At 45.7% G+C, this 26,116-nt stretch overlaps 1 protein-coding gene across 3 annotated transcripts; it reads right to left on the minus strand.

Annotated features, from left to right (window-relative positions):
* Positions 1 to 15,873: 15,873 nt before the first annotated feature.
* Positions 15,874 to 24,291, minus strand: lrrc8da (leucine rich repeat containing 8 VRAC subunit Da). Of its 3 annotated transcripts, none has more exons than XM_023816676.2 (2): positions 24,140 to 24,291; positions 15,874 to 20,191 (listed from the first exon to the last, which is right to left on the minus strand). In XM_023816676.2, exon 2 carries the CDS (start codon positions 20,187 to 20,189, stop codon positions 17,751 to 17,753), a length of 2,439 nt encoding a protein of 812 aa, XP_023672444.1. In that variant the 5' UTR covers positions 20,190 to 20,191; positions 24,140 to 24,291; the 3' UTR covers positions 15,874 to 17,750. The 3 variants fall into 3 exon arrangements, with proteins under 3 accessions (XP_023672444.1, XP_023672446.1, XP_023672445.1); XM_023816678.2 differs by lacking the exon at positions 24,140 to 24,291 and adding an exon at positions 23,565 to 24,101; XM_023816677.2 differs by lacking the exon at positions 24,140 to 24,291 and adding an exon at positions 22,193 to 23,167.
* Between the last annotated feature and the right edge of the window lie 1,825 nt (positions 24,292 to 26,116).

Consider the following 26,116-nt stretch of genomic DNA (forward strand, 5'->3'; position numbering starts at 1 on the left):
TGCCCTTTATTAACAGCGGGGTTAACTCGGCATCTGGTTGCCACGACACGTTTCGCTGAGCTCATGGAGGCGGAGCCATCGCCAAGGCCGACCAATGGAAATAAACGTGTGTGCTGCTGCTGAAAGCACACCCCCCCCACACCCCCCCGCCCCCCACTCTCCCAGGGGGGTTTGTGGCCGCCTGGGAGGGAGACAGACGGGGGCCTTGGCTTGGATCCTTCCTGGTGCGAAACCAACGTGCGATGGTGAAAAAAATAATGCAAAACAAACACAACGTGTTGTGGTACAAGTGTGGCAACGTTTGTAGCAGAACAGGCTGCGGAGTCGGTCCTGGATTTGAGGTTCGGTTTTGCTCCGTCTGATCTGGGCTCATTGCTAACAGCCCAGGACCAGCAAGGGCCCCAGATCCGGGTCTCGTCCCAGAAGGTACTAAGCCTGCCAGTGTTCTGGACCCAGAAGTTTCGGTTGGCCAGTGGGCCAGGCCAGGGGGTGAGAGAGTCTGCCCCACCCAGCAAGCCCGGGGAGGGCAGGAGAGCCAGGGCAATATTCGCAGGCAGAGGTGTAGGAGAGAATTTGATATTGGGGGAACATTATTTAAATGCGAATGTCTATTTTTTGGGGGGGAGAATGAAGCCAAATGAAATATTGGGCGGTACATGCCCCCTCCCTATACCCCCTGTTTGTGGGCCGTTCCCTGTGATGTCATAGTAACATCCTGTAACATCAGGTCCCCTGACATTTGACATGTTTCCTTCAACCCCCGAGACACACTTTACCTGCCATCTGGCCACTTGGTCCAGACTGCATGGTGCAGCTTTTCATGGGAGATGTTCAGCTGGAGCGCCCCCTGCTGGGTCCCCAGGACATCACGAGAAACCCAGCAATGAGCAAGTAGAGTATCATGTGCCCAATGGATATTAGGCTCAGCAGCTTGCCCCCCCCCTCAGCCCCCAGTGCTTACGCCATTAATCTGACAAGGTTAACAGACCAGCTCTGCCTGTCAGGTTCGCTTCGTCCCAGTTTCTGGCACTCGGTTAGAGAGACACGCGCTTCCACGTAGAGTGCGTGTCGTAGGGTCGGGATTCGGGGCTTCCTATTGGCCGTCAGCTGGGCTCTCCTCCGGGACTCATCTGGGTCGTCGCTCGGCTGGATTAGAGGCGCGGTGGGCGGCGCCATGTTGTGGTGGGTGGGGCCTGCCTTCCCTGCTGTGACCTTCAGGAAGTACAGCATGAGCCTATCCCGTGAGCAGGAAGGGGAGGGAGAGGAAGAGGAGGAAGATGGATGCCTGAGTCGACACAGAATGAACCTGTGAGAACCCACGTGAGGGACTAGGACGGGCCCGGACTAAACCTGAACCAGATAATACGTCTTCCTGTTAGCTTTTCTCAAGGTCTGACCCCAGGCCCGGAAGGTTCTGTAAGCAGTCGGCCACGATGCTGCCGGTGGCAAAGAACGTTCACTTTGTGCCTTTATACAAGCATATAGAGGTTAAAGGTGCGGCAGAGGCGAGCCGAGCGTGATTGCAGTTAAGGGATCACGCTAACGCAGCTCATGAGAGACTGTCAAGAGCATTATCTTATTGCCACGTGACGCCAATGTGATCACTGTTACTGTCACACTAATGACACTCTGAGCGTAGCACGGCTTAGCCACGCCATTGCCGGCTGTTGTTTTCGCGTTTTCACAGCGCTTATGTGCCCCCCCCCTCGCTCACCGCTCCCCTGTCGATGTTTCTGCTGTTAGCTTTGTGCTGCTTATACAGCTAACAGGCTAATAAGCAGCGACCTGGGTGAGTGTGTGGCGGCAGGGAACAGGCGAGGACTGTGACCCTGAGGTATGGAGCCCGAGCCTCCCTACACCCACGATTCAACGGGGGGGGGGGGGGGGGGGGCACACACACTGCTATCAGCAACGGTGGGTCTGAAAGGAGCGTCCACAAAAGAAACATCCAGAAATTGGGGGGGTGGATTTGTGGCAGTCAGGTCATTTTCATGCAATCTGTGGGAGAGCCTCGATGAATATTACATAAATGGATTTATTGTGTAATATGAGCAATCAAGTTAATTACGGCTCTCGCAGCTGCTTGCGACCACGAGCCTATGAATTTTTCAGGGCGACCACTTCGCCTAAGTTTCCAAGAATCCTCTCCGGAGGTCTGGGATGAATCTTTTATGGCCGGGCCCGGAGATTAAAGCCGGATTTGGAATCCGGGGGGGTGCGGCTCTCGGAGATGGCATATGGCACGGGATCCTGGTCCTTCTCTGGGTTGTAAGCGACCCCGTCTTTGCATTATCCCCCAGCCGGCCCCCCCGCCCCCCCCCTAAATCCACACCAACCAGACCTGGGGGGGGCGTGACCAGCGTGTAAACCTGCACCCCCCCCCCCCCCCACTTGTTTTTTTTTTTTTAATGCGTTTCAGATGAAAGCGAATGCGCGCTCACACCTCCGCTTTGCATTCGCTGCTCAGAGGCCTCTCGTGCCTGGAGCTCACAGCGATTTCAATAAATATTCAGCTCAGAAAACCGGTAGCTGAGTAAATGTTTAACTCGTTGCATGTAGCAGTAAATGTTAAGTTGGTAAAATGTATGTAACAATTAATTTTTAAGTCGTCTTTGAACTGCTTTGCCTTCACTCCTTGGATAGAAATTTGTGTATTTTCATGGGATGTGAGCAGCTGATTTCCCAAGACGGAAACACAAATCATGTCATTTATCACATTGATGGGGATCACTGGCCATTCCGGCGGCCTGCAGAAGATTATTGTCACATGCACTTTTCCCACGGAAAATGATGGGATGTAATTGTACTAATAGATATATTCTTTGCTCTGTGAGTTAATTCTTTTCACTTTTAATGTTTTTCTTGGTATCGTCTTTATTGTGCTGTGTGGTAATTGTGCTTATTCGTCTCTCACCTGCAATTGGACAGCCATTTATCCGATTATCCCCACCCTTAATGAGTCATTGAGACTCTTGGCTGGCTTAGCCTCATTTCCTGGGTCGCTATGTTAATTTAGCGTGGGGAGGGGGGTATCGTAACAATGGGTTAGTCCTCCATGTTCATAGAGCGCCCTCTGCTGTTTGTCGCCTCGCATTTTTAGCACCTTGGCCTTCTTCCTGGCCTAAAGCACCTTCTCATTGCTTTATGTTTACAGCTGCAGAGCAGAGGAGCTTCCCGCAAGCTGGGGCTGTCAGATGGCGTCGGATAAACCGTGGTAACACTTCCGGATTACGCCGGCAGTCGATTAGGCATTTAATTCCTTTATATTCCGACAGATCGATGGCCGGGCTTCAAAGCAGCCAGGGTGTTAGCATCTAAGCAGATTGATCAGCTCTAATGGGAACCATTAACATAAAAGTTGTTAACAAGTGAAACTCCTGCAAAAAATCTTTAGGCCTACCAAGGCCGCAATGCCCCCCCCCCAGCCGGGAAGGAGCAGCACAAGGCCCATCAACACGAATGCGCTCAGTTTGACTCTGGCGTTGTAGCTGAAGCTATCACAGCTAGCTGGGGGTGTATATCAGCCATAAAAAATGTATAGGCCAAAGCGGGAAACATGCGAATAGCTACCAAACGTCCACAGCGCTGCTTCCCCGCCAAGCCTGGCCGCTCCGTCAATAAAAAACGGCTCTTCAAAGGCAGTAAAAGCAATGCTTAGAGGGCAGAGGACCATTCCAGGAGAGGAAGGAAGAGAAGCAAAGCGGCCGAAGCCCGACTTCAAGATCCTCCTCACCTAAGAGTGAAAACAACTCTTTGAAACGTATTCAGCGTGTTTAATAATTAATTTCGCAGTTGGCTTGAATGATTCCTTTACTTTAAGAAAAAGTCTGGGTGAAATTCTTGGGACGTGGTAAGGTTTTCTGGGGGGGACTGCAAAGCTTCGATTTTAGCGCCGTGAGGAGAGGGGGGCACCTTTGTGAAAAGCGAAATGAAGAGCCAAACAAAAGGCCACAGAGTTCAGGCCAGTGTCTCCTCAGGAAGCGACACTCGCTTTCGTGCCTCCAGAGCCACCAAGCAGGGCCACACAAACCACTAAGCGACACAGGCAGCTGCCTAGGGACGCCATCTTCTCCCAGATGGGGAGGAGCTGGTGGTGAGGCTGGTCTAGGGCGCGACGTGGGCTTTGAGCGGCGATGAGAACGGCCCACCAGCATGCTGCCTCAGACACGCCGCTCTGGCCCTAATCGCAGGACACTGTCCGCCCGAGAATCTTTGGAGACCGAGCTGCTGCAGTTTAAGTCGAATAGACGCCACAGACCTATAAATTAAGTGGGAAATTTCTGCTGCAAAGCAATTATTGCTGTTGACTAGTATGTTTACTGAGGTCCTACACTAACACTGGGCTCTAAATATTTAAGCAGTGTTACACCCTAAACACATCCATATTTCATCAGGTTTTTTCCAAGCAGTTCTCAAAGCAAAGTACTGGACTGCATAATTATATCAGTTTAGCATTTTCTCCAACCTATTACTTACATAAATACAAGAATTTGAGCTCTAGTTCCTCAGAGGGCTAATTTAAGAGAAGCCTCCCTGCATTAATCCAACTGTGGAAAATAAGAAATCCCAAACTAAGCAGCGGGGCATGCCAGTCTGCGGCGCGCTGCCGCTCCAAAGGACCAGCAGGACTGTGGGAGGACGTTGCATTTCCCTGACCGCAGCATGCACCTCGGGGATCCTCAGGTGCTCCTCTCCTGACATCTCAGTGGGAAAAACCGTCCCATCAGCATTTGGAAAGCCGACTGCGAAAGCGTGAGGGGGAAAGTGTCAAGAGGCCATGCTGTAAGGTCTGTGGTGAGGTCACTGCTGTAAGGTCTGTGGTGAGGTCACTGCTGTAAGGTCTGTGGTGAGGTCACTGCTGTAAGGTCTGTGGTGAGGTCACTGCTGTAAGGTCTGTGGTGAGGTCACTGCTGTAAGGTCTGTGGTGAGGTCACTGCTGTGGTTAGTGCTGCAATCAGTGGAGCCACCTGTGGTATTGTTAGTGGTTTTATCTGCGGTGTTGTTAGTGGTGTTTTCTGTGGTGTTAGTGGTGTTTTCTGTGGTGTTAGTGGTTTTATCTGTGGTGTTGTTAGTGGTGTTTTCTGTGGTGTTAGTGGTGTTTTCTGTGGTGTTAGTGGTGTTTTCTGTGGTGTTAGTGGTTTTATCTGTGGTGTTGTTAGTGGTGTTTTCTGTGGTGTTGTTGGTGGTGTTTTCTGTGGTGTTAGTGGTGTTTTCTGTGGTGTTAGTGGTGTTTTCTGTGGTGGTGTTAGTGGTGTTTTCTGTGGTGTTGTTAGTGGTGTTTTCTGTGGTGTTAGTGGTGTTTTCTGTGGTGTTAGTGGTGTTTTCTGTGGTGTTGTTAGTGGTGTTTTCTGTGGTGTTAGTGGTGTTTTCTGTGGTGTTGTTAGTGGTGTTTTCTGTGGTGTTAGTGGTTTTATCTGCGGTGTTAGTGGTGTTTTCTGTGGTGTTGTTAGTGGTGTTTTCTGTGGTGTTGTTAGTGGTGTTTTCTGTGGTGTTAGTGGTGTTTTCTGTGGTGTTAGTGGTGTTTTCTGTGGTGGTGTTAGTGGTGTTTTCTGTGGTGTTGTTAGTGGTGTTTTCTGTGGTGTTAGTGGTGTTTTCTGTGGTGTTAGTGGTGTTTTCTGTGGTGTTAGTGGTGTTTTCTGTGGTGTTGTTAGTGGTGTTTTCTGTGGTGTTAGTGGTGTTTTCTGTGGTGTTAGTGGTGTTTTCTGTGGTGTTGTTAGTGGTGTTTTCTGTGGTGTTAGTGGTGTTTTCTGTGGTGTTGTTAGTGGTGTTTTCTGTGGTGTTAGTGGTTTTATCTGCGGTGTTAGTGGTGTTTTCTGTGGTGTTAGTGGTGTTTTCTGTGGTGTTAGTGGTGTTACCTGTGGTGTTGTTAGTGGTGTTACCTGTGGTGTTGTTAGTCGTGTTACCTGTGGTGTTGTTAGTGGTGTTACCTGTGGTGTTGTTAGTCGTGTTACCTGTGGTGTTGTTAGTGGTGTTACCTGTGGTGTTGTTAGTGGTGTTACCTGTGGTGTTGTTAGTGGTGTTACCTGTGGTGTTGTTAGTGGTGTTACCTGTGGTGTTGTTAGTCGTGTTACCTGTGGCGTTGTTAGTGGTGTTACCTGTGGTGTTGTTAGTCGTGTTACCTGTGGTGTTGTTAGTCGTGTTACCTGTGGTGTTGTTAATGGTGTTACCTGTGGTGTTATTAGTGGTGTTATCTGTGGTGTTGTTAGTCATGTTCATGGCAGCCTCAGATGTTTCATCATGCTAGATGAGGTTTGCATCTCAGCAGCCAAATTTAGAAAAGTTGCCAATGCATTAGCTTACCTGGCTAAAAATGGTTTATGGGTTTTGTATGTTTTTATTCTTTTTCATATTGTCAGCTCTGCACCCTAACTTGGTGTTAGGCTATATTCAGAGCACATTTATGGTGTTGATGGAGCGTAGTGAAGGCTACGCTCTGGGTGGGAGCAAGTTTTCCAGTTAATTACTACGGCAGAATCGATTTTCTAACATTCTAAATTATGAACTGACGTCTGAAGGCATCTACAGGAAGAGGAGACAGAAGCATAACAAGGTATTTTTTGTAAAAAAATATAGATATATCTGGATAGAGCGAGCCTTATGTGAGGCTGGGGGGCGGGACACAGGAACGTGGAGCTGCTTGCGTGATGCACTATGGGGTTCCGTCCTAGACCTCGTGCCCCCCTTCCCTCTCACTATCAGGGGGTGCGGGAACACACAGGTTTGGCATCACAGGAGCGCTGTCCCAAAACCTTCTAATAAAACACAGCCAGCCATCTGTATCCTGACACATGCTACCTTTCTGCAATTAGCTGTTAATTAAAGCTCTGCCGGCTCTTAATTAATCACCGGTTATTGTGAGATAGCTGTGCGGCGCTGCGGAGGTGCGGCCCCGCTTTGTTTACTGCCATGTCTATATTCTGAACGCTATAGGTCCTGCCTAACGCTCTGATTTACGGCTGTGATATTCCCATTTCAGAGCTAAATCCCTGCCTGTGCTGTAATCCTCCCATGTCATGCGTCACGAGGCTGAACTCAGGGATCCTGAGAAAGGCCAGCCAGCCAACCGGGTTTATAGCTGAACTTTATCTCACGGTGCTGTCCTTGTTTTTTCCCCTCTCATTAGAGCTTCCTGCTTAATCACTGTAGCTGTTTTATCATTCATAGGCTTGCCACTGCACCGCTTGGCATTTTGGCATCTTTTCACATCACGGGTGTGTATCCAGGGTCAGGTCTCATGTTTCTAGAGCCATCTTGCCCCCATAGTGTAGTGGCAGTTTATGGCCAGTAGGGGGCTCCCCAAAGATCAGGGGCCCCATGTAAATGATAGGGTTTTAGCAGCGGTAAACACCGCCGCTGCCTATATCACAGACAGGAAAGATACACGCAGTGCTTGAGTGAGACATTTCCATTTCCAGAAGCTTCTGTCTTTTTTTTTTCTTGTTTTCTGAATGGCTTTCGATGTGTGGGGAGCATCTCTTTCGGTGGAGTGTCTGTTGCGATTACATCCAGCTCCAGGTTCACTCCGGAAAATCGAGCCGGATTTCCGAAGCGTGAGCGCAGCGGTGCCGGGGCGGGAGGCGCTCGCAGCCGGTCCGTTTGTTCCCACTCCTGCCTCTGGGGTGTTTGGCTCAGCGCCGCCTGACAGGCGTCAGTTTAAAGACCTGCACAGACACTCTGGGCCGGTTACAGGCGGTTAGACACCCAGTCACACAACGCGCCCGTTATTCTCAATGCAAAGCCTGACTTACACAGGGAGAATGATTAAAGACAGAGCTGCGCATTTCTGCAGATCGCGGTGGCCCTCATGCTAAAACCCCCCCGAGGTCCGCTAGAAGCCAGTCACGGGGACTCCCCCCAAGGAGAGTTCAGCACATTGCTATATCAGGCAGTTTTAGAGCCTACAGGTGCCTAGTGGGACGTAATGATCGACTAAGGCTATCGGGGTCCTGAACGTGACACAGGAGGCGTCCAGAGCAGGTCGACCGTCATTTAAATATGCTGACAGGAAGATTCCGGAAGCCGGTGATTATCAAAGATAATAACGGCCACGGAAAGGAATCCCCTGCTTTTCCTTTTAGGGAAAAAAATCAAACAGATCTCGCGAGGGGCAGGCGGGCATGCGCGCGGTGCACGGATGAATAATTAAAAGCTCGTCAAATGTGAGCGCGCAGAGCTGATAATGAGTTTTAGCGAAGGAAAGGCAGCGCTTTACCAAACAAGGTCTTTGAAGTGTGCGAGAGGGTCGCGTTTGTAGCTTGCCGGTTTTCATATATTATTCACAAATCTGTGCAGCTAAATTTGATTAAACAGACTCGTAATTAAAAACAAACATGCAAACGTAGCCGTATTGATGGTTTAATATGCAATTTGTTCTGTATTAGGTTTAGATAGACTATCATAATTAATATTTCATAAATTGTACTAAGTGAGAAGGAAGGAGCTGGTGTGGTGTGTAAGGCCTCTCAGAAAGGCGTTTACCCCAGTTATGATACGAAAACACTGCAGAACCATGCAGTTAAAAAAATGTTCAGTTTCATTATTGCATACACCCTTTTTGTCAGGCCCGCTCGGATTATGACACTAGTAGGTTTTAATTGGACAGATATTGACTAAAAGTGTCTGTTACAAAAGTCATTTGTGAATGAAATGCAAATTAGAATAGTTTTCAATAACTATTATATGGTATAACATGGACTTGGCATCAGTTTCATTTAGTAGAGTTATTTGGAAATTGAAGCTTGAGCGCCCTCTATCTGTCTTACCGATAAATGACCTGGATTTTGTGCCGTCTACGGTGAAAAGCCCGTTTATCACCAAATGATTAGTCTGTTCTGTAAATGGCTGGTCCCACCCCAAAGTGGAAAAGCAGACACGGACGTTTAACATAATTTTATAAGCTCTGAGCACGGGAAGAAACACTTGGATCTGGGATCCAGGTACTCCATCTCTGGACACAAGGACAAAGATGACGTCTAGTTAGCCAATGTTACGTCACGCCAGTGACACCAAGGGAATATATATATATATATATATATATATATATATATATATATATATATATATATATATATATATATTAAGGCAATAAAAAACGGGAGAAGCTCTTGTCACTGCATTTCGTGCATGGATCAGACTGGTCTTTATCAAGACATCTGTTAATTGGTGACAAGCGGTCCCAGCCCGGGGCGACAGAGGGGACAGAGGGTCTAGTGGCCCTCAGAAGCTGGGGGATGCCCTGTTAGCAAAGTTGCCCCCAATTATGCCACATCAATGGCTGTGTTTGCCCGGGATGCAGAGGGGAGGCGGGAGGGCCATAAGAGACCAGGCAGCCTGTGGAAATCATTAAATCGCACAGCTGATTAATTAATTAGTCGTTCTCTCCGAAGCGCTAAGGGATGGAGCCATAAGCTGTCCTGCTTTTATTTTTTTAGGCTGAACAGATGCATGCCCATATTTGGCCTCCAGAGGGAGCCAGAGTCACTCGGCCCACCGATGGCACATTAAGGGCTGTGATCTAAACCCTCAGCTCGTTCTATGGTTCAGATGTGCATCTGCCTGTCAGTCTTCAGCAGCAGCAGAACGTGCCAGGCTCCGTTCCACCTGGCCCCGCTTCCGCCTCCTCTAAGCCCGCCCGGGATCTTGCCTCGCGACAGCTTGCGAGGTGCCCAAAGGCACGGGAGGTGTGTGAAACGGGGAAGGAGGCGCAGGGAGGCAGTTTGGCAGGACTGCACATCTCAGAGGCACACGGAGCCCCCCAGGCTTCCTGTTATCGCGGCGGGTGATCTGTCGCAGGCTAAGCCACTTCCCACCGTTTGTGTGGTGAATAAAACTCATTATAATAACTGATGTTTTTTTTTGCCATTTTAACGCTGGCAACTCGAGAGGCCAAATGCCTGCGAAGAGATTTGACAATGTAGCCATGACTTTTCAGTGTCTGGGCCAATTTTAATGCCTCCTCTTGAGTTTAAATATTTCAGAATAACTTTACAGCAAATGTGATTGGTTCAGAGCACAGGGCCCTCTCTTCATGAGCCTGGATGTTTTTAATGGTTCTCTGGCCAGGCTTCCCCTATAATAGTGACTGTCTGTGGCCAAAGGGGGCGGGGCAAACATACCCTCTGACAAATGCATGGTTTGAGTGGTGGCTGAGTGAATGGGAAGAGACAGTGAGTAGCAGGGCTCCCTGTAAGGGACGGCCCCTCCCCCAGGTACCCCCCTATCATCAACAACGTAACCAGGCTGCTCAGGCTTTGTACAGAAAGTAATGCTGTAGCTATGACTGAATTATTATCAAGAGGTGTCCTCTGTGCCTGGACCCACATTTGTAAAAAATACGGGGGGGGGGGGGGATGGGGGGGTCTCCCTGACATAACATATATCATCTAATGATGCAAGCGCACCTAGTAGTGAATCATAGAAAATTTATTTTCACTTGCATAAAAAAGGCAAAAACAAGATAAAAAATATATATTTTATATATATGACTTGTAACTGTGTCTTTGGTGTGAGAAATAACTGAACCAAAGAAAACTCATATTTACAGACAGGACAGCAGCCTTAGTTACCACCCCAAGAGGACAGTTAGGGTTTGTGCCGAACACAAACGCAGAAACATAAGCGGTGCTGTTTACAGTGACCATCAGAAATGTCCAGCAATCTGTTTAATGACGATCCAGCAGCAATCCTGCTGTATTGCCCGGCCCTGGATGACCAAGGGGTCAGGAGGATGTTGCCCTCCCTGAGGCCTCTCCGGGGCCACGCCGCCCTTCCTGGGGCCTCTCCGGGGCCACGCCGCTCTCCCTGGGGCCTCTCCGGGGCCACGCCGCCCTCCCTGGGGCCTCTCCAGGGCCACGCCGCCCTCCCTGGGGCCTCTCCGGGGCCACGCCGCTCTCCCTGGGGCCCCTCTACAGATGGCTTTGCACCTTGACAACCTGCCCTTGGGTCAGCGTCCTCACCTCTGGGCCGTATTAGTGATCTCTCACATCTCCATTATTTTTAGCCAACAGGAGTGAGAATACGGCTTTTAGGCAACTCTCTAGATCATTCTGTAAGTTTTCAGCAGCCACACACCCGGCGTTGGCTGTGGGGGAAGGGGGGGGGGGGGGGGTGATCCCGCAAAACACTGGGGACAGAAACGGATGAAGGTTCTCACCACCTTTGTCAGATGTCGTAAATGTGCAGCGGGACCCAGAGATTTTGAGAACAGCGTCAGTGTGCAGCCCCAGGTGGCCGTATCCGGAGCCATCCCATAGGCAGCTATGAAACAGCGTCTTCCCATGACGACGGAAGTACACTGGGCACCACTGGCAAAACCACTGGCACAGACACAGAAAAGTCACATCTCCCTGCACATGCAGCCACTGATGCACATTCTCAGTTCCTGAATTTACACCTAGACCAGAACTTTAAAAGTCAGGTGGTTCGAAGCATTAGCAGGATGCCCCCAGGTGACTCCACACTGCATCTACAGAAGCAAGACACACCACTGTGAACGTTACCAGTGCCGTCCCCAGGTGCCGTCCCCAGGTGTGTCGCTGCAGAGCGCAGTTTAACACGGCTCCCGTAATTATGCCAACAAAAAAAACATGCATTTGAGCATTTAATATCACAAAGGACTGTGGGGCCATTCAATATTGGCTGCTATGTTCAAAGGACGATCACACACTATACTGCAAAATTAAAAATGCCTGGAGACGAAAAGCTTTCTGCAAAACCCACCCATATTTAAAAAATAATTTTAAGCCATGGGCATCTGAAATCCATATTCCTGCCAAGGTGTGAGGCGGCACAGACTCGCATGACAAGGCAGGTATGAAGTTCCTTAACGACGGTAGCACGGGCAATCCAGCCAGGACCCCACTCACAACATCACATGGGCCAATCACAATGCCACCAGCAAGGCCGAGGGGAGGGACGAGAGCCGAGAGTGCGCGGCCTGATCATGAGGCGCTTTCACTCTGCCGGAACCTTTTTCTGGAACCAGGGACTTTTGTCGTGTTCACACCGTGGGAACTCGGCCTGATTGTAGTTCCTCGGAGGCAGTTCCAGGACCCTTTTTTAGTGCCCGCTCCAGACTGGTACTTTTCGCTCAAATACAAACAACTGGGGAGGCGATAAGAATCATAAAAATATCACGGGTCGTATAAGTGAAATGTAAATAAAAGACTGTGTCCTGTTTTGACTGGGCTTGATCCCCCAACAACTAACAAATAACTAATAAAACAACGTAGTTATCCTTCATTGCCTTGGGGGGGGCTGCAGTTTCATGTGAGAATGTGTGAAGTTTGACCTACGAGCTTTTTGCGTCTTATTTAGCATAAAGGTCCCAGTTCCTGATGTTTGCCGCGACAGCGACACACAAAAGTGGCCGCTTCAGTCCGAAAGGCTACATGGACGGTTTTAAACAACCTCTTAGTGACCTATTCTATAAACTTATCAGGAATGATGCTGATCATTATTACTGTATTTTAATCATGCATAAGCAAGCCAGAGTCAAAGCTGTACACCAGAGGTATTCAAACTCTGGAGTGAATTGCAATGGGGGTGCAAATGAGGAAAAAAAGCAAACTTAACTGTGTGGGGGGTTGAAGGTGGGACTGGACCTATTTCGAAATTGCTACCGTTGGAAATATTACAAATGGAGTGCAGTGTGCAAAATTACCCTGGACTTTGATATGTTGTCTGCAGGAGAACATCCTGCACATCCTTCTTATTGAACTGCAAGGTAATGTTTATTTGGTGTGTGTGTGTGTCTGTTTGTCTGTCTGTCGGGGGGGGGGGGGCAACACAAAAAAAGTTTGAATACTATATCTGTACACCCTCTGTACACCGTCATCTACAGAGCAGAAAACTGGTTAAAAGATTAAGATAAAAGCAGACAGCATGAAGTTAAACATTCCGCTTCCTGGGAACAGCCTTCACACTTAAATAGTCTGTTTCTACACAAATACGGACATGCAGATTCCACACCGCTAATGACAAGTTATACATTTTCTGAGTTTCAGTTGCAAATACGACCTGCAAACCAACATGGTGACTGCAGAGACACCCCCCCCCCCAGCTGGATGTCAGCCATGGATTTCCACACCATTGCTGAATCTCTCCAGCATCCTTTCATTAAGCAGCTTTTTCCGGTTTGCCGGGAGGCACAATTTAATTTCAGAAGCCAATTAAACATATCAAACGCAAGGCTGCAAGCTAAGCTAACCTTGCGAAACATCCCTAAGAACGGATGATAACAGATAGATTTATTCCTAACAAAACTGGCAGGGTATTTGTGTTTTATATCTCAAAAGCACAGGAACTTTCAGCACGTTAAACTTACAGCATACAAACTTCTCAAAATTATTTTCACTTGTTCTAGCAAAAAAAAAAATCATAATTAACCAAACTGTGACTTTTATATTTAGTACTTGTGCAAATGGCAAATAAAGCAAATTTGTTTGTTTGTTTGTATTCATATCTTAGTAGGAATACAATCGTTTCTATGGGTATAGTTTTTTGATTGCAGTCACAGATTTTTATAAATTTGAGTTTCTTCTTCTAAAGACCTAAAAAAATAAATCCCTGCACGCGTGATATCGGGGGGGTTTTCTAAATGGACCAACGGCGTGGGTCTTAAGGGAACCCCAGCGCCGTCACTTTCATCACTACATAAATTATTCTAAGTAAAATCACATCTCTTTTGTTTACTTCCTCTATTTGTTAGGAGACCATAATATGCATATACAAGCTGCTCCCCTAAATCTTATTCTGCTATTTCCACAAGTCATTTGTAGTCCTAAGAAAAACACAGAGAATGGCAAAGTACGGCAGCATGGTGGAAGGTAAAGTGCGTCCGGTGGGCGGGGAGCCTCAGAGAACAGGCCAATTAATTATTGGCAGCAAGAGTCTGGCTAATCCTGCTCTCATTAACTATGTCCACAAAAAAAACACAAGCATGGGACTATGACACAAGGAAGCAAACCACTGTATAAATGCAAATATTCATCCGACTTTAAAAATATACACATATAAGATTAATTTCCTATGAGTTGCTGCTCACTCCTGATGTTCGCTCATTCCAGCCGGAACGGGATCCCCCCCCCCATGTCTGAAGCACAACCTTGGCATCTGCCACGCAACACTCAGCAGGACCTAAAAATGTCTCTGCTTCCGTCGGACTGCCACGTGACTAAATGCATAACGTCCTGCACAGAGATGGCCATCTGTCTGCTTGGTCCTTCCATGGCCTTCCAGAAGGAAAGGGTTTCCATTTCAGAGGCTACACTGCTCAGGTTTGTGCATATGAAAAATTTCGGTTGGACATTCCTATTCTAGGCAATGTTAAATCATTCAACAATTTCACACTGATACATTTATATATTTAAATAATTGAACAACACTTTGAGAATGTCAATAAATAACCTGACACACTGAGTTTTCCATGTGGAAAAACTGAAAATTCCATTACCATAAATTGCCATAATCTTAAGCAATATGTAATGAGGAAATGTATCTGTTTACAATATCACTTTGTCAGCAGAGTTCATATTCTATTTTCTGCATCTCACTGTAGACATTCAGTGAAAGAGTATTTGACTAAAAGCTTCAGTTTCACAAGTATGATTAATAGAATAAAAGCCAACACACTGAACACTGTCGTAAAATGAGACGTTGTTTCTGTATAAATAACGACAAGGGCCAGATCTACTTTTTTACAATTTGTGGCTAGTCTTGTTAGATAATACATGCATGTATCCACTAGATGGCGCTGTTTTAGGGATTCGTGCTCATTTGAGCTGGTGGGGGTGTTAACTGACACACTAAAAATTAATTATACATTGACACAACGCAGAAATGGCTATTGAGCAACAGTAACATCATACACAACATGCAACTAAACCATTTTCCACTGTGATTTCCATGTGGTAAGCCACGCAGTCCTATTCGGGGACAGCTTTCCCCCAGACCTCTAACCAGGTCAACCACCAGAGCAAATCAAAGCACAAGTTAGTGGCTGTAGTATATAAAGAATATGGCCGAGAATACAGGTATCTTTTGGCATTTCATTGGCAGTTTTTGGGGGAGGACATTAATCGCCTATGATACATTGCGAAATATCTACAGCCTTATTCTTACATTTCTATCGTCCCCCACATCGGTAGACTACAATCGGGTCTTCACTGGCATGGTTTTCCTTTTCCAACACGTTTATCGGTATTAAAATCTAATACGGGCAGCGTGTTGTGATCTTCAGGTCGGAACTGTAGTAAACGAGCCTCTGTGCCTCACGTTTTATATTCCGGCGCACCGACCGCCGCTGCTCCACTGGCGCTGTACTTCCTTCCACATTCCATCGCCGACATCGAGGGTCGAGGTAGGCGGCGCCTACGGTGAGTCGACCGTTCCATTGGCTATGGTTAAGATTGGATAGGAGGGGTTAAGGTTATCAATGGCCGCTTCCTATTGGCTAAGCCGAGCAGTGATTGACAGCGAGTTTCGAGCTCCTAGTAACGATCAGGTGCGTGCGCAGTATTTAGATATATTAACGTCGGTATAGTTCTTAAATCTTGAAGCCATAAAATAATAGAGGAATAGTGACTGTTGGTGTAGCTGAACATTTTACAAACTAATCAATTTAATAATATGGAATTAATCTTTCAAAAAATTAAGTAATTTGGAATTTGCCACCATAAAATATTATTGAACAACCGCATGTGTTGCAACATAATAATGTAACGCTCTTTAAAAGAAAACATATCTTTGATCTGGAAGCTGTATACAATCATGCATAGACCAGACATCGAGTCAACAGCAGTGAATTGTTTTCGAGTTCATCTCCAACTTAGAAGGTATTGGCATGAGGAGGAAAACAGAAACGCCACGTGAACGTAAAAGAAACCATTTAATTATATTTATTGATAAAAAGTATTTTGGAAATATACAGACATTAATAATGCAAAGAGTTACAGAGCAGTAATGTCATGTAGCGTGACGCTACACTGTCTATCCCAGCTTCCTGCCACTAACTGCAGCAGTCTTTAGATAACACTTGTGAAAACCTTAAACAGCCGGGAACATATGAGTTTTTTCCGAACCAAAGGGATTACAATTACAAAATTTGACTGTGCAAAACATTTGAATCTGACAGTTACTAACATACATATCATCCAGCCTATTAAATTAGTAATAATGCAGTCTTGCAAAATGACATTACTAAATGTGTCACATTTTCAAAAAGCCCATTTAGAAATGTTAGTATTTTTTATGTTTTTATTTTTATTAAGAAAAGATCAATTGCAGCTAAAAGGCTTAAATTTGTGTTCATTTATTTTGGTTCATTTTCTCATATAAAATAAGAATTTCTTTACAGCATGTAAAAGGTTTGCATACAAAATAATTGTCAAAAGAGCACAAACAAGTATTAATCCTTTACTTCAACAGTGTCATGTATCACCCTGCAGTACAAGACAAACTACTGTTGTGTTTCACATACAATTATTTAACATTTCAAGACAACCTTGATTTGTTTAAAACGGCATTGTTCAGAAACATGGAAATCTGCGCAATTTCTAATGTTTTATGTAGCTATCGATAGGCGTAGATCCCTGACCAGTCACTCATTAAATAATGGTGGTCTTTAAGACCATGCTTTCCAAAGTTTAAAATCAGCAGGCAATAGTTCAGTCTTAGTTTTATTTCACTTACTGACATACTTTGTGCACATACTATATTAATATATCTTTATACAACATTAAAAATTCAATGGCGAGAACCAGCGGCAGTGATGTCATTTATGTAATAAGGTTTGAAATGTATTTGGCTTCTTGATGCATTTTCAGTCATTTGGACTTAGCGACAAAATACAGTGGTAAGACTGATCAAATAAATATTTTAAAACTTATTAGTATAATGAGGAAAATGAAACATAAAGCTGACGTACCACACAAAAAAACAGGCCACAGAAACAGCCAAAAGCTAGCAAAAGACCCCCCCCCCCCCCCACTGGCAATATCTAATTAAAAATTAGACACCTAACGTGTATCTTGCTTCTATATCCGTATAGCCCCCCCCCCAACTCACCTTAAATATTCACAAATAAAACAAAGCAGTGCTTAGTTGGCAGTTTAAAAAGGAAAACGTTTAAAATGAATAAATACGCTGACGGTGAGCGCCAGCACCTCCTACAGGCAGAACAGCCGTGCGGCTCCACTGTGGAGATCTACAGACTTCTAAATGCCTATCGTACGGAAACTTCTCCAGAGGAAAATAAAATGGCGAGGAAGGCCGGCTTCTTCAACTGCCAGATTCACCCCCTCCCAAAACATTTTTATAAGCCTTGATACTCCATAAAAAAATGGTGCCACACAAAATGATAGCAGAGAGAGAGATGGCTGAGATATAGAGCAACATAATCCATGCTACCATTAATGCTACAACCAACATTAAAACGGCATAATAAAAAAGGCCCAAAATCTATATTCTTGATGCAAGGGGGGGGGGGGGGAACAGGGAGGGAAATTAGGCTTAGTTACATTGAACATAAATGTGGCAATAAAATGGCGTATGGAAATCACTTACTAATCATCTACTTTCACTAGACTCTCTATGAAAAGCACAGGATCTCCTGTTGTCACTTTTCCAGTAGTTAAGGGTTTTTTTTCCCGCTTGTTACCCGGAGAAGAGCCACTGAGGACGACTACCTCTCCTCCACTGATACAGACCACAGGCAATCGGCCTGTTCTGTGCATCGTACACCAACGCTATACTCAGCCCGAAAAGGAAGCACTGGACTCCTGACTGATCGTTTCTTTGACTTCTAGAGGCAGGGTATCAAAGAGATGGTCTTCCACACTGAGACCATTTCTGTGGAGAAGGCGACATTGCCCTAGCTGGGATGGGAGTCTGTCCAAACAGTTTCCCTTCAGCTCCAGCTGCGTGAGGAGGGCCAAGTGGCCTATTTTGTCTGGGATCTCGGATATGGAATTCTGCCCGAGGCAGAGAGTCCTCAGCTTCACGCATTTGAACAGCTGTTTAGGAAGCACCTCCACTTTGTTGGCAGTGATGGCGAAATGCTGCAGGTTCTGCAGAAACCCAACCTCAATTGGGATTACCACAATGGAGTTGTGGCCAACATCTAGATGCCTTAATTTTGGGAGCTGGAACAGCTGAGCGGGCAAAGACTCCAAATGATTGTGCGAAAGGTAGAGCAACTCCAGGCTCTTCACCATATTAATGGACACTGGAATGGCAGTGATCTTGTTGTGCCACAATTTGAGGCACATTAATCTCTTGAGGTGCTGGAAACTGATGATCTCTTCAATGGTGCGAATGCTGTTGGATTTCAGATCCAGCTCCTGCAGATTGGTAAGGCTGAAAATAGCATGTGGGATTCTCTCCAGGTCACAATTCTGTAATTCCAGCTCAGCCAAGCTGAGCATCTTCTTCAGGCTGTTAAGTACTACTAGCTTAGTCCCATCGTTATGCACGACAAGTCGCATGAGATGTGGTGATAAGTCTGTAATGTTTGTTGGGATCTTGGTTAGGTTACTCTTAAGATGGAGGATCTTAAGATGTCTCAGTTCTCGTAGAGACTCTAGGGCTATCATTTTGTTATTCTCAGAATTTAGGTTTCCAACCAAATACAGTTCCTTCAGACTCCTCAGCAAATAAACCCAACTTGGAATTTCAGCCACATCTGTAAACTTGACATGAAGGCACCTCAGGTTGTCTCGGAGGAAGCTGAAGGCTGTCTGCTCAACCTTAGCAGGGCAGTGACAGAAGTGCAGCTCCCGGAGATTAGTCATCTGGGAAATCTTTGCCTTTATCCTGACTTCTGGTATAAGCTCCAGTTTTAGTACCTCTAGATCGGTCAGGTCAAAGACTGCATCTGGGAGGCCTGAAATCATGAAGAGATGGAGCTCCACTTTGTCCTGGGCATTGCGACAGACGTGCTGCCGTAGCTTCTCGAGAGTCCATTCGTGGTTTAGACTGATTTCTCGCAGCTTGTTCTCACTGACTTCAGACAGGAAAACCCCAAACCGTTTAGAATACAACTGGTCATATTGGTCTACCATGTGTAAGAGGAATGCAAAGTCATTTTTCACATCAGGAATGTCGCTGAAGCTGCTTTCTTCTCTGACTTTCTCGAAGGAGTACTCCTTCAGGGGCCTCCTGAACAGCCAGAAGAGGGTATACAAGCACACAAGGCCATAGATGCCAAGCAGAACCATGTAACTGACAAGCAGCTTATAGAGCATAAATGCCATGTTGTGCGTGCACTGGAATTTCATATAGCCGGTCAGATGGGTGACTTGAGGCCTACATACATGGCAAAAATCAATAGTATGGACAAAAGTGGAAGTGTAGCTCAAAATCAGAATGAACTTCAGGGTTTTGATGACTGTCTGAACAACATAGAGCTTGTAGATAAAGTCACTATCCTCGACGTGAGTACGAAACTTTCTCACCTTCTCGAAAAGGGCTTTGGCCTGTTCGCCATCTTTTTTGTCCAGAATGGTCATGCTTGGGACTTCAATCACAGGTCTTTCGCCTGAGAATTTCACACCTGTGTTAGGCAGCATTGGTGTAGTTGGGCTCGAGCTATCATCCTCACTGCTGGTGGATATGTGTTTCGGTAACGACTGTCCAGTGCGCCTCTGCTTGTTCTCTTCAGAGTCCTCACAGGCAGTTTCAGACAATGCCTTCGTGGTCCAAGGAGACTCGAAGCATCTCCCCAGAATGGACACAAAGTGCTCGATCTTTGAACTTGTCTTTGGATATTTGAACCAAAAGTTGCTGCTGACCATAAGCACAATGGTGTGGATGAGAGCAAGATACGGGAAGTACTTTGAGTACCACGGTAAGGCTACATGGTAGCACATCTGATTGACGAAGACGTATTGCTGAAAATCGAGATCTGTTTTGACGCCGGTCGGCTGAGGTTGCCCGAGGGCTTTGCTCTCTTTGAGGGCAGGGGACTGTGTTTCAGTGACGTGGTTGCATCTCTGCTCATCAGTCATTCCGTCCCCTTCGTGAATGGGAAGGCAGAGCACTTGGTCTTTGGTTAGCTGCATTGTCCCAGCGAATATCGCCAACATCAGCATGACCACGGAAATGTAATCCATAAACACATCCCACCATGGTTTCAGTATCCGGTATGTTGGCTGGACGTCATTCAGTGAGGCTACTTCCGTGAGGGTGAACATTCCTGCAATAAAAGAATACAAAAAGTGGGCGATGTTAGGCTAGCATAAAATTAATCAATGACACTTGTTAAACAGTAATAAAAAAATTCGGAAGCAGTGAAGGAACATTAGGAATTTCAATTTGAGGATATAAAACAGAAAACAACTGGTAGAGCGTAAAGTACGCTTAACACACTATTTTCACACTGTTATTTTCCCCAGAAACTTTACATAAAATGCCCAAAGACTCTTCCTACAGTGAATCCACAGGAGGGTCTGGTGCCAATACTATCCGACTCCCTAATGACATTATCCATCACACTGAATCTCCATTGTACTACGTGTGATTGCTGCAGAGTGAAGTACAGCCAAGTAATGTTTTGTTATGTCTCAAGTTGCAATTTTTCACTTTTCCCAAGCCTCCCCAGCTACTATCAATGTCACCCCAAATCATGCTTCAAAGCGTTTATCCAACACAAACACACCCCTCTCCCCCCAGCCAACCCAACCCCACTAATCAGCACAGAACAAACCTCTCACACGTAAAGCTGTGAGGAATAACTAAATATTTTCTGTAATCCCGTTACAACTTAAACAGCCTTGGTCTGAACCAAACAAACAGAGGTCTGAGACTGACCAAGTCTGTGTCCTTGAACTTCCCTTTCAAACTTTCAGTGATTTTCAGTAAATTAGACTTTTCAGTTGGCTTTGTAAATTAGTTCCACTACTCATTCCAAATCATTAGTTTAATCAATCCCATTGTTTAAGTTTATTCTATCCTTTTTAGCTCTCATTTTCTTAAGTTTGAGACATTTGAAATGAAGACTTATTTCATGAAACATCTAAAAATCAATAAGTAAAACGTGCATTTTTTAATTTTCTTTTAACAAATTATGCTCATAATGGTTTCTCATGATGAATGGTTGCAGTTAGTTTTCGCATATTTCCCAGCTGGTAAAACATCTCTTTGGCGTCATGTGCTTAAATTTGGTGTCATGTGCTCACAGTTGGCATTTTAAGCCAATCAGAGCCATAGTGCCTTTGATACCACTTTATGAAGGACCCAAAAAAAAAAAAAAGAGAGAATGGTTCACCACCAGTAAACTTTGAACACTTGCTTGGACAAAGGTTGTACTCTTACGCAACCCATGCTAGAGAGACATTGCTATGGAAAGGCATGCTCCCCCCCCAATGCCTGCAAGGACACACTCACGGGATCCCATGAACGCGAGACTGACAGGCCTCAACATGTGCCACAAATTTCAGGTGGCTGACTCAGCATGCATCTTCAAGCTAAACCAACAGCACTTAGTAGGCATACAGACTTCCTCAGATATATATACACAATGCCAAACGCTGAAGTCTGTCCCAAACTACAGTATCGTATGTTTGCACATATTAGAGGAATTCTAGAAACTTAGAAACATTTGCAACAAAGATGTGGAAAGTGTCTCCTGAAGTTCTGGTACATATTCATCTCACTGATCAACATAAAAATCTATAAATTACTTTAACCATCATTACTCTTAAGTGAAAGCTAGCTTAACAAGTAAAGTCATTGCAACAGAGACCTACAAAACGTGTGGGTAAAGCACATTGCTCAATTTGCTTATGAAAGCATCACAATTAGCTAACAGGGGGACACTACACATTACCAAACATAGCAAGTCATTGTGTGCAGTTCAAATGTCTTTCTGCATTGTTCTCAAACACGAGAGAAAGGTGCCGGATGGACCACGAACACGGAACACAGCGGAACACGAAAATGAGGTCTCCAGAGGACATCCAGTCATCTGTCACTGAATTCCTGAATAATAGCTGCATGTACAATCCTATGAGGCAGCCTCCTGTCAATCACGAAGGGTTTGTCAATTGAAAACTATGCAAAATTCTTTTAAAATCTAGTTTGTCAGAATAATATGTCACCATCCGGAGGTATTACCCGATTTTCCTTTAGGAGCACAACGCAAGAATGCATGGCTGTCGTTATTAGGTCGTCTGACAAGGACAAAGCAAATGCTTACTTGAAATTCCAGGGCCTAGTGTGTGACAGGGCTGGAATCCACAGGATCCACACCTGAGAGCACATTCCAGAAGTCTTCAGACCTCCCGGTACTGAAGACTTTCCTCTGGCAGTGTAGTGGGATTGTCGCAAAAAGTTTCAGACTCCATTCCACAACCAAATTCCATTATAGAGGTCCAACAGGCCATCAGGATCAGTGCTGTTTGTCTATATTCTACATTCATCTACAGCAAACTGTCCGCTGCCAAGCTAATGCTAAAGACTGTCAAAAAAGCAAGGGCGGAAAAAGTGACTACAGACTGAGATCCTGCTCTCCAGAAAGCTCGCTGCGTGACTCAGACAACGCATCTGAATAATGGCAGCGTAAACATGTACAACAGATCTGGTAATTTGAGATGATGTAACAAGACTGAACCCATAGCATAAGACACGCAGAATACGTCACTCATAACATGCTCTGCGCAAATCAAAGGATGTTTTCTTAATGAAAATTAACATAGTTCTCTATGTTTATTACATAAGTATACAAGCAAAACAGTTTCTGGAAACTACTCTGACTATTGTTGAAACACATCATAACAGAACAAATGCCACCAAAAGACTGAAGGAATGATACACCAATAAAGACAATATTTTACACTGAATCTACAGAAAGGCAATGATGCACTTCCTGAAAATTAAGTACTTTCTACTTCATCCAACTTAAGTAGCTGCGTAAAAGGACCAACCTTTCTTCATCTGTTGTGAAAATATAATAAGCAGAAACATCAATTTCCCCCCTGAACTGAAAACAACTTTTTGTCTGTAGCATCAAGAACAGGAGCTACCTTTCCGAGATAATAAAATAACAAAGCAACATAAAAAGCAAGCTCAGATGTCAATGAGACTATGACTTGTACTATTTTAATAATCCAAGCTATTATCGTTGTTATAACGCTTTGTATTCAGTTCGAATAGGAAAAAACTGCGAAAAAATAAAAAGAACGATTGTTTACTTAAAAGACATTCCCAGTCTACCGTGACACCCAAATTCTGCTGCATGAAGTTGGGTGATAAATGCACGCCGGTTTGGGCACCTGTCGCGCCCGAGTTCACTGCTCGGCCATTGAATCTTAAACGCTAATTAAATGCGAGCGCCGACAAAAGCACCGCAGACCTGCGCTGTCAGTAACGATCACGCTTCGACAAAAGCATTAGGCAAAAGGGCATCGTTTGAAAAAGAAAATGCTTTCCACGCCTAATTGATTTAATAAAACGTATAAACACAAAATGGATGTTTGTGGACCTATCAAAATGAAACTTTGACGTGAGCAGCTCTCGATCGATCCCGAGAAGCATGCAGACAGCATGGGCAGATGGGCATGTATACTTACTGTATCAAATGACGGCGCGGCAATAATCAGGCTGCATTTATTGTGCCAGTTCTTGCGTCCTGCACCTTTATTTTATGTGGGTACCAAATCCAATATAAAAGGCTCTGGCGCTCAGGCTCGATCAGGCTGATCTAATTAGAGCGAGGCTTGAAAACAATACATTTTGTGCCATTTATGTGAAGGAGAGCCGGGATTCGCAGGAGGATATCGGGTTTTACGCCATTTGCCGCGGCCGTCCGCGCTGCTTAACGCCGGCGTCCGAAAGGGAAGCATGCGGCCGACCGCGGCCGGTCCCGTCGGGCACCGGGGGATATGGGGCGCTTCTCGGGGGAAGGAAGACGTGCTCCAGTAACGTCCATGGCAGGGCTGCCTTTTACATTCAGCGTTTGTCAAAGTTAAAAATAATCACAATGATCTGGAGCAGATGCGTTCATTATTTTACCATGTGTTTGAATGAATCGTCCCTGTCGGATAACCAGTCTAGACCAGTTCTGGGCTTTGACAGCTGGTTCTTTCATGTAATAATATTCAAGAAAAAAGGCTATTTAAAAAAGAAATGAATGCAGAATACGAACCTTTTCCTGCCGTGAACGTCTCACGACATCGCTTTATGTCAGAGAGGCTGCTCAGCTTGGTCTTGTGTAATTTCTGGAGACAGGAAGTTAAGGAGGGCGGTCCTGAAGTTTAGGGGGAAACACCCGCTACCTGAGTCCGGCCAGCCGGAGAGGCGACGTGGGGACTTTAATATAACCGAGGCCATTCCCCCCTTTCAGCAGCATTGGTTCACGGCTTTGCATAATGTATACGGTGTGTTTCTATGTGGTTATAATTTATAGTGTCACGTCCCAGAGTCTGTAATAGAGGTAGCACCGCTTGTGAGGGACATTAATTATTTGAACAAGGGGAAACCACTTACTTTTGCCCCCTCTCTTTATATGTTGTATCGTTGGACGTGACGAAACAAGGGAGTTTCTGCGGCTGTAGATCAGCAGACATGCTTACGGGAAGCGGGACGGCGGTGATAATGTGCGCAGGCAGTAGGCAGGCGATGCCATTACAGCCGCAGAGACAGATATCAAACCGGCAGAAGTAAGGTGACAGGCATGGGATGGGAAAACAAAGCAGCAAGCGCCACAAGTACTGCATCTTTACTAAGAATGAAGATGTCAGCGCAAAGGAATTTAATCGCGGGGGGTAAACTATTTATCAAAGTAGCAGCAAGCCGCAGACTTGAGTTTGAACTTGTCTTGTATCTAGTTAAAAGCGTGTCTTTTGGGGCCCGAAGATACTCCAAATGGATGAAGTACGACACACATGGTGCGCTGTCTGGGCCTGTTTATTCTATACGCCTTATAGGTCCGGGGGCCGCCAGATAAAACACAGACCGTCATTTCCTAAGTTCATACCTCCGTAGGGTGTAGGTCTCCGCAGCAGATTACGTGAACTCAGTATTGAAATGCTCTATTTCCGATATGCCTGCAGCATTACGCGGACAACAATTTAGGTGAATTGCGTATTCTTTATTATTCAAGAAAAAAATAATAAAACAGGTTGTTTTTGCATGATTTTGTATGTTGAAACATTTTCGTAGTCTCACCTTCATTTGTTTTTTATGAGCTCGTCTATGCCCTTAATCAGTGAATTTTGCATAAAATATCTCAAGTTGAATGTACCACAATTGGTCGCCACACGCTAACCGCAAACACACTGCCTCGTTGTTTGTGAAGTGGGTGGGGGGCAGACGCCAAAGGAGGCTGGAGCTCTCGAGTGTTGATTGTGCACTAATAACCAGCAGTAGGGAGTACAAAGGACAGGGGCTGGAGTCAGCAATTATCTACCCTAAAGGCACATCGGCAGACTTCCCCCCGTCCCACAATATTGGCGGTATCTGGGCACGAAGGGGAGCGCTTGGCGCTGCACTCTCTGCTGTGTACAGGTTTTAACCAGCTCAAGCCAGATAGGTCTGCAGAGAGGAGCTGTCCTCAGATCAACCTTTGTGAATGCGAGGAAGTTAGGAAAAAAAAAACAGTGACGAATTAAGTGTAAGACTGAGGTTGTGAGGCATATAGGCAGCAAAATCTCCCAGTTACACTCAACAGGCCCCTTCTGGCCAGGACCAAAAATGGGCCTTTAAAATAACTACTAATTAATTTAAATAGCTTGAAATGTATCCCACAATCAGTACTGACCCAAAGCCCATGTGAAACTTCACCACGGGATGCCGGTCCGTTACAGGGCAGGGACACCCCGGACACACACATGTACACACACACTAACAAAACATGCAAACTCCACACAGCTGGGGCCAGCTTTCGAACCCCCAGCCCTGGAGGAGTGGTCCTGGTGTAATAACCACTAAGCTATCATTACTCTTGTAATGACCTTTAGATACTGAATGCAATTCTAGTCAGTTATAGGTAAACCAGTTGACTGCGGACCAGTAACCTAAGAGTTCAGGGAGGCTGTGGGATTGTCTCTCTCTCCAAGCCGCCTAAGTGCAGGAACTGGCAGCTGCAGCAGCTTAACTAATCACCCTGTATGCCATCAGAACA

This window comes from Paramormyrops kingsleyae, chromosome 21 (genome assembly GCF_048594095.1).
Source record: "Paramormyrops kingsleyae isolate MSU_618 chromosome 21, PKINGS_0.4, whole genome shotgun sequence".
NCBI classification, from domain to species: domain Eukaryota; kingdom Metazoa; phylum Chordata; class Actinopteri; order Osteoglossiformes; family Mormyridae; genus Paramormyrops; species Paramormyrops kingsleyae.

Bases quoted from the DNA above. Each gene is read 5' to 3' on its own strand.
- lrrc8da (XM_023816676.2), bottom strand. From the start codon at position 20,189: ATGTTCACCCTCACGGAAGTAGCCTCACTGAATGACGTCCAGCCAACA.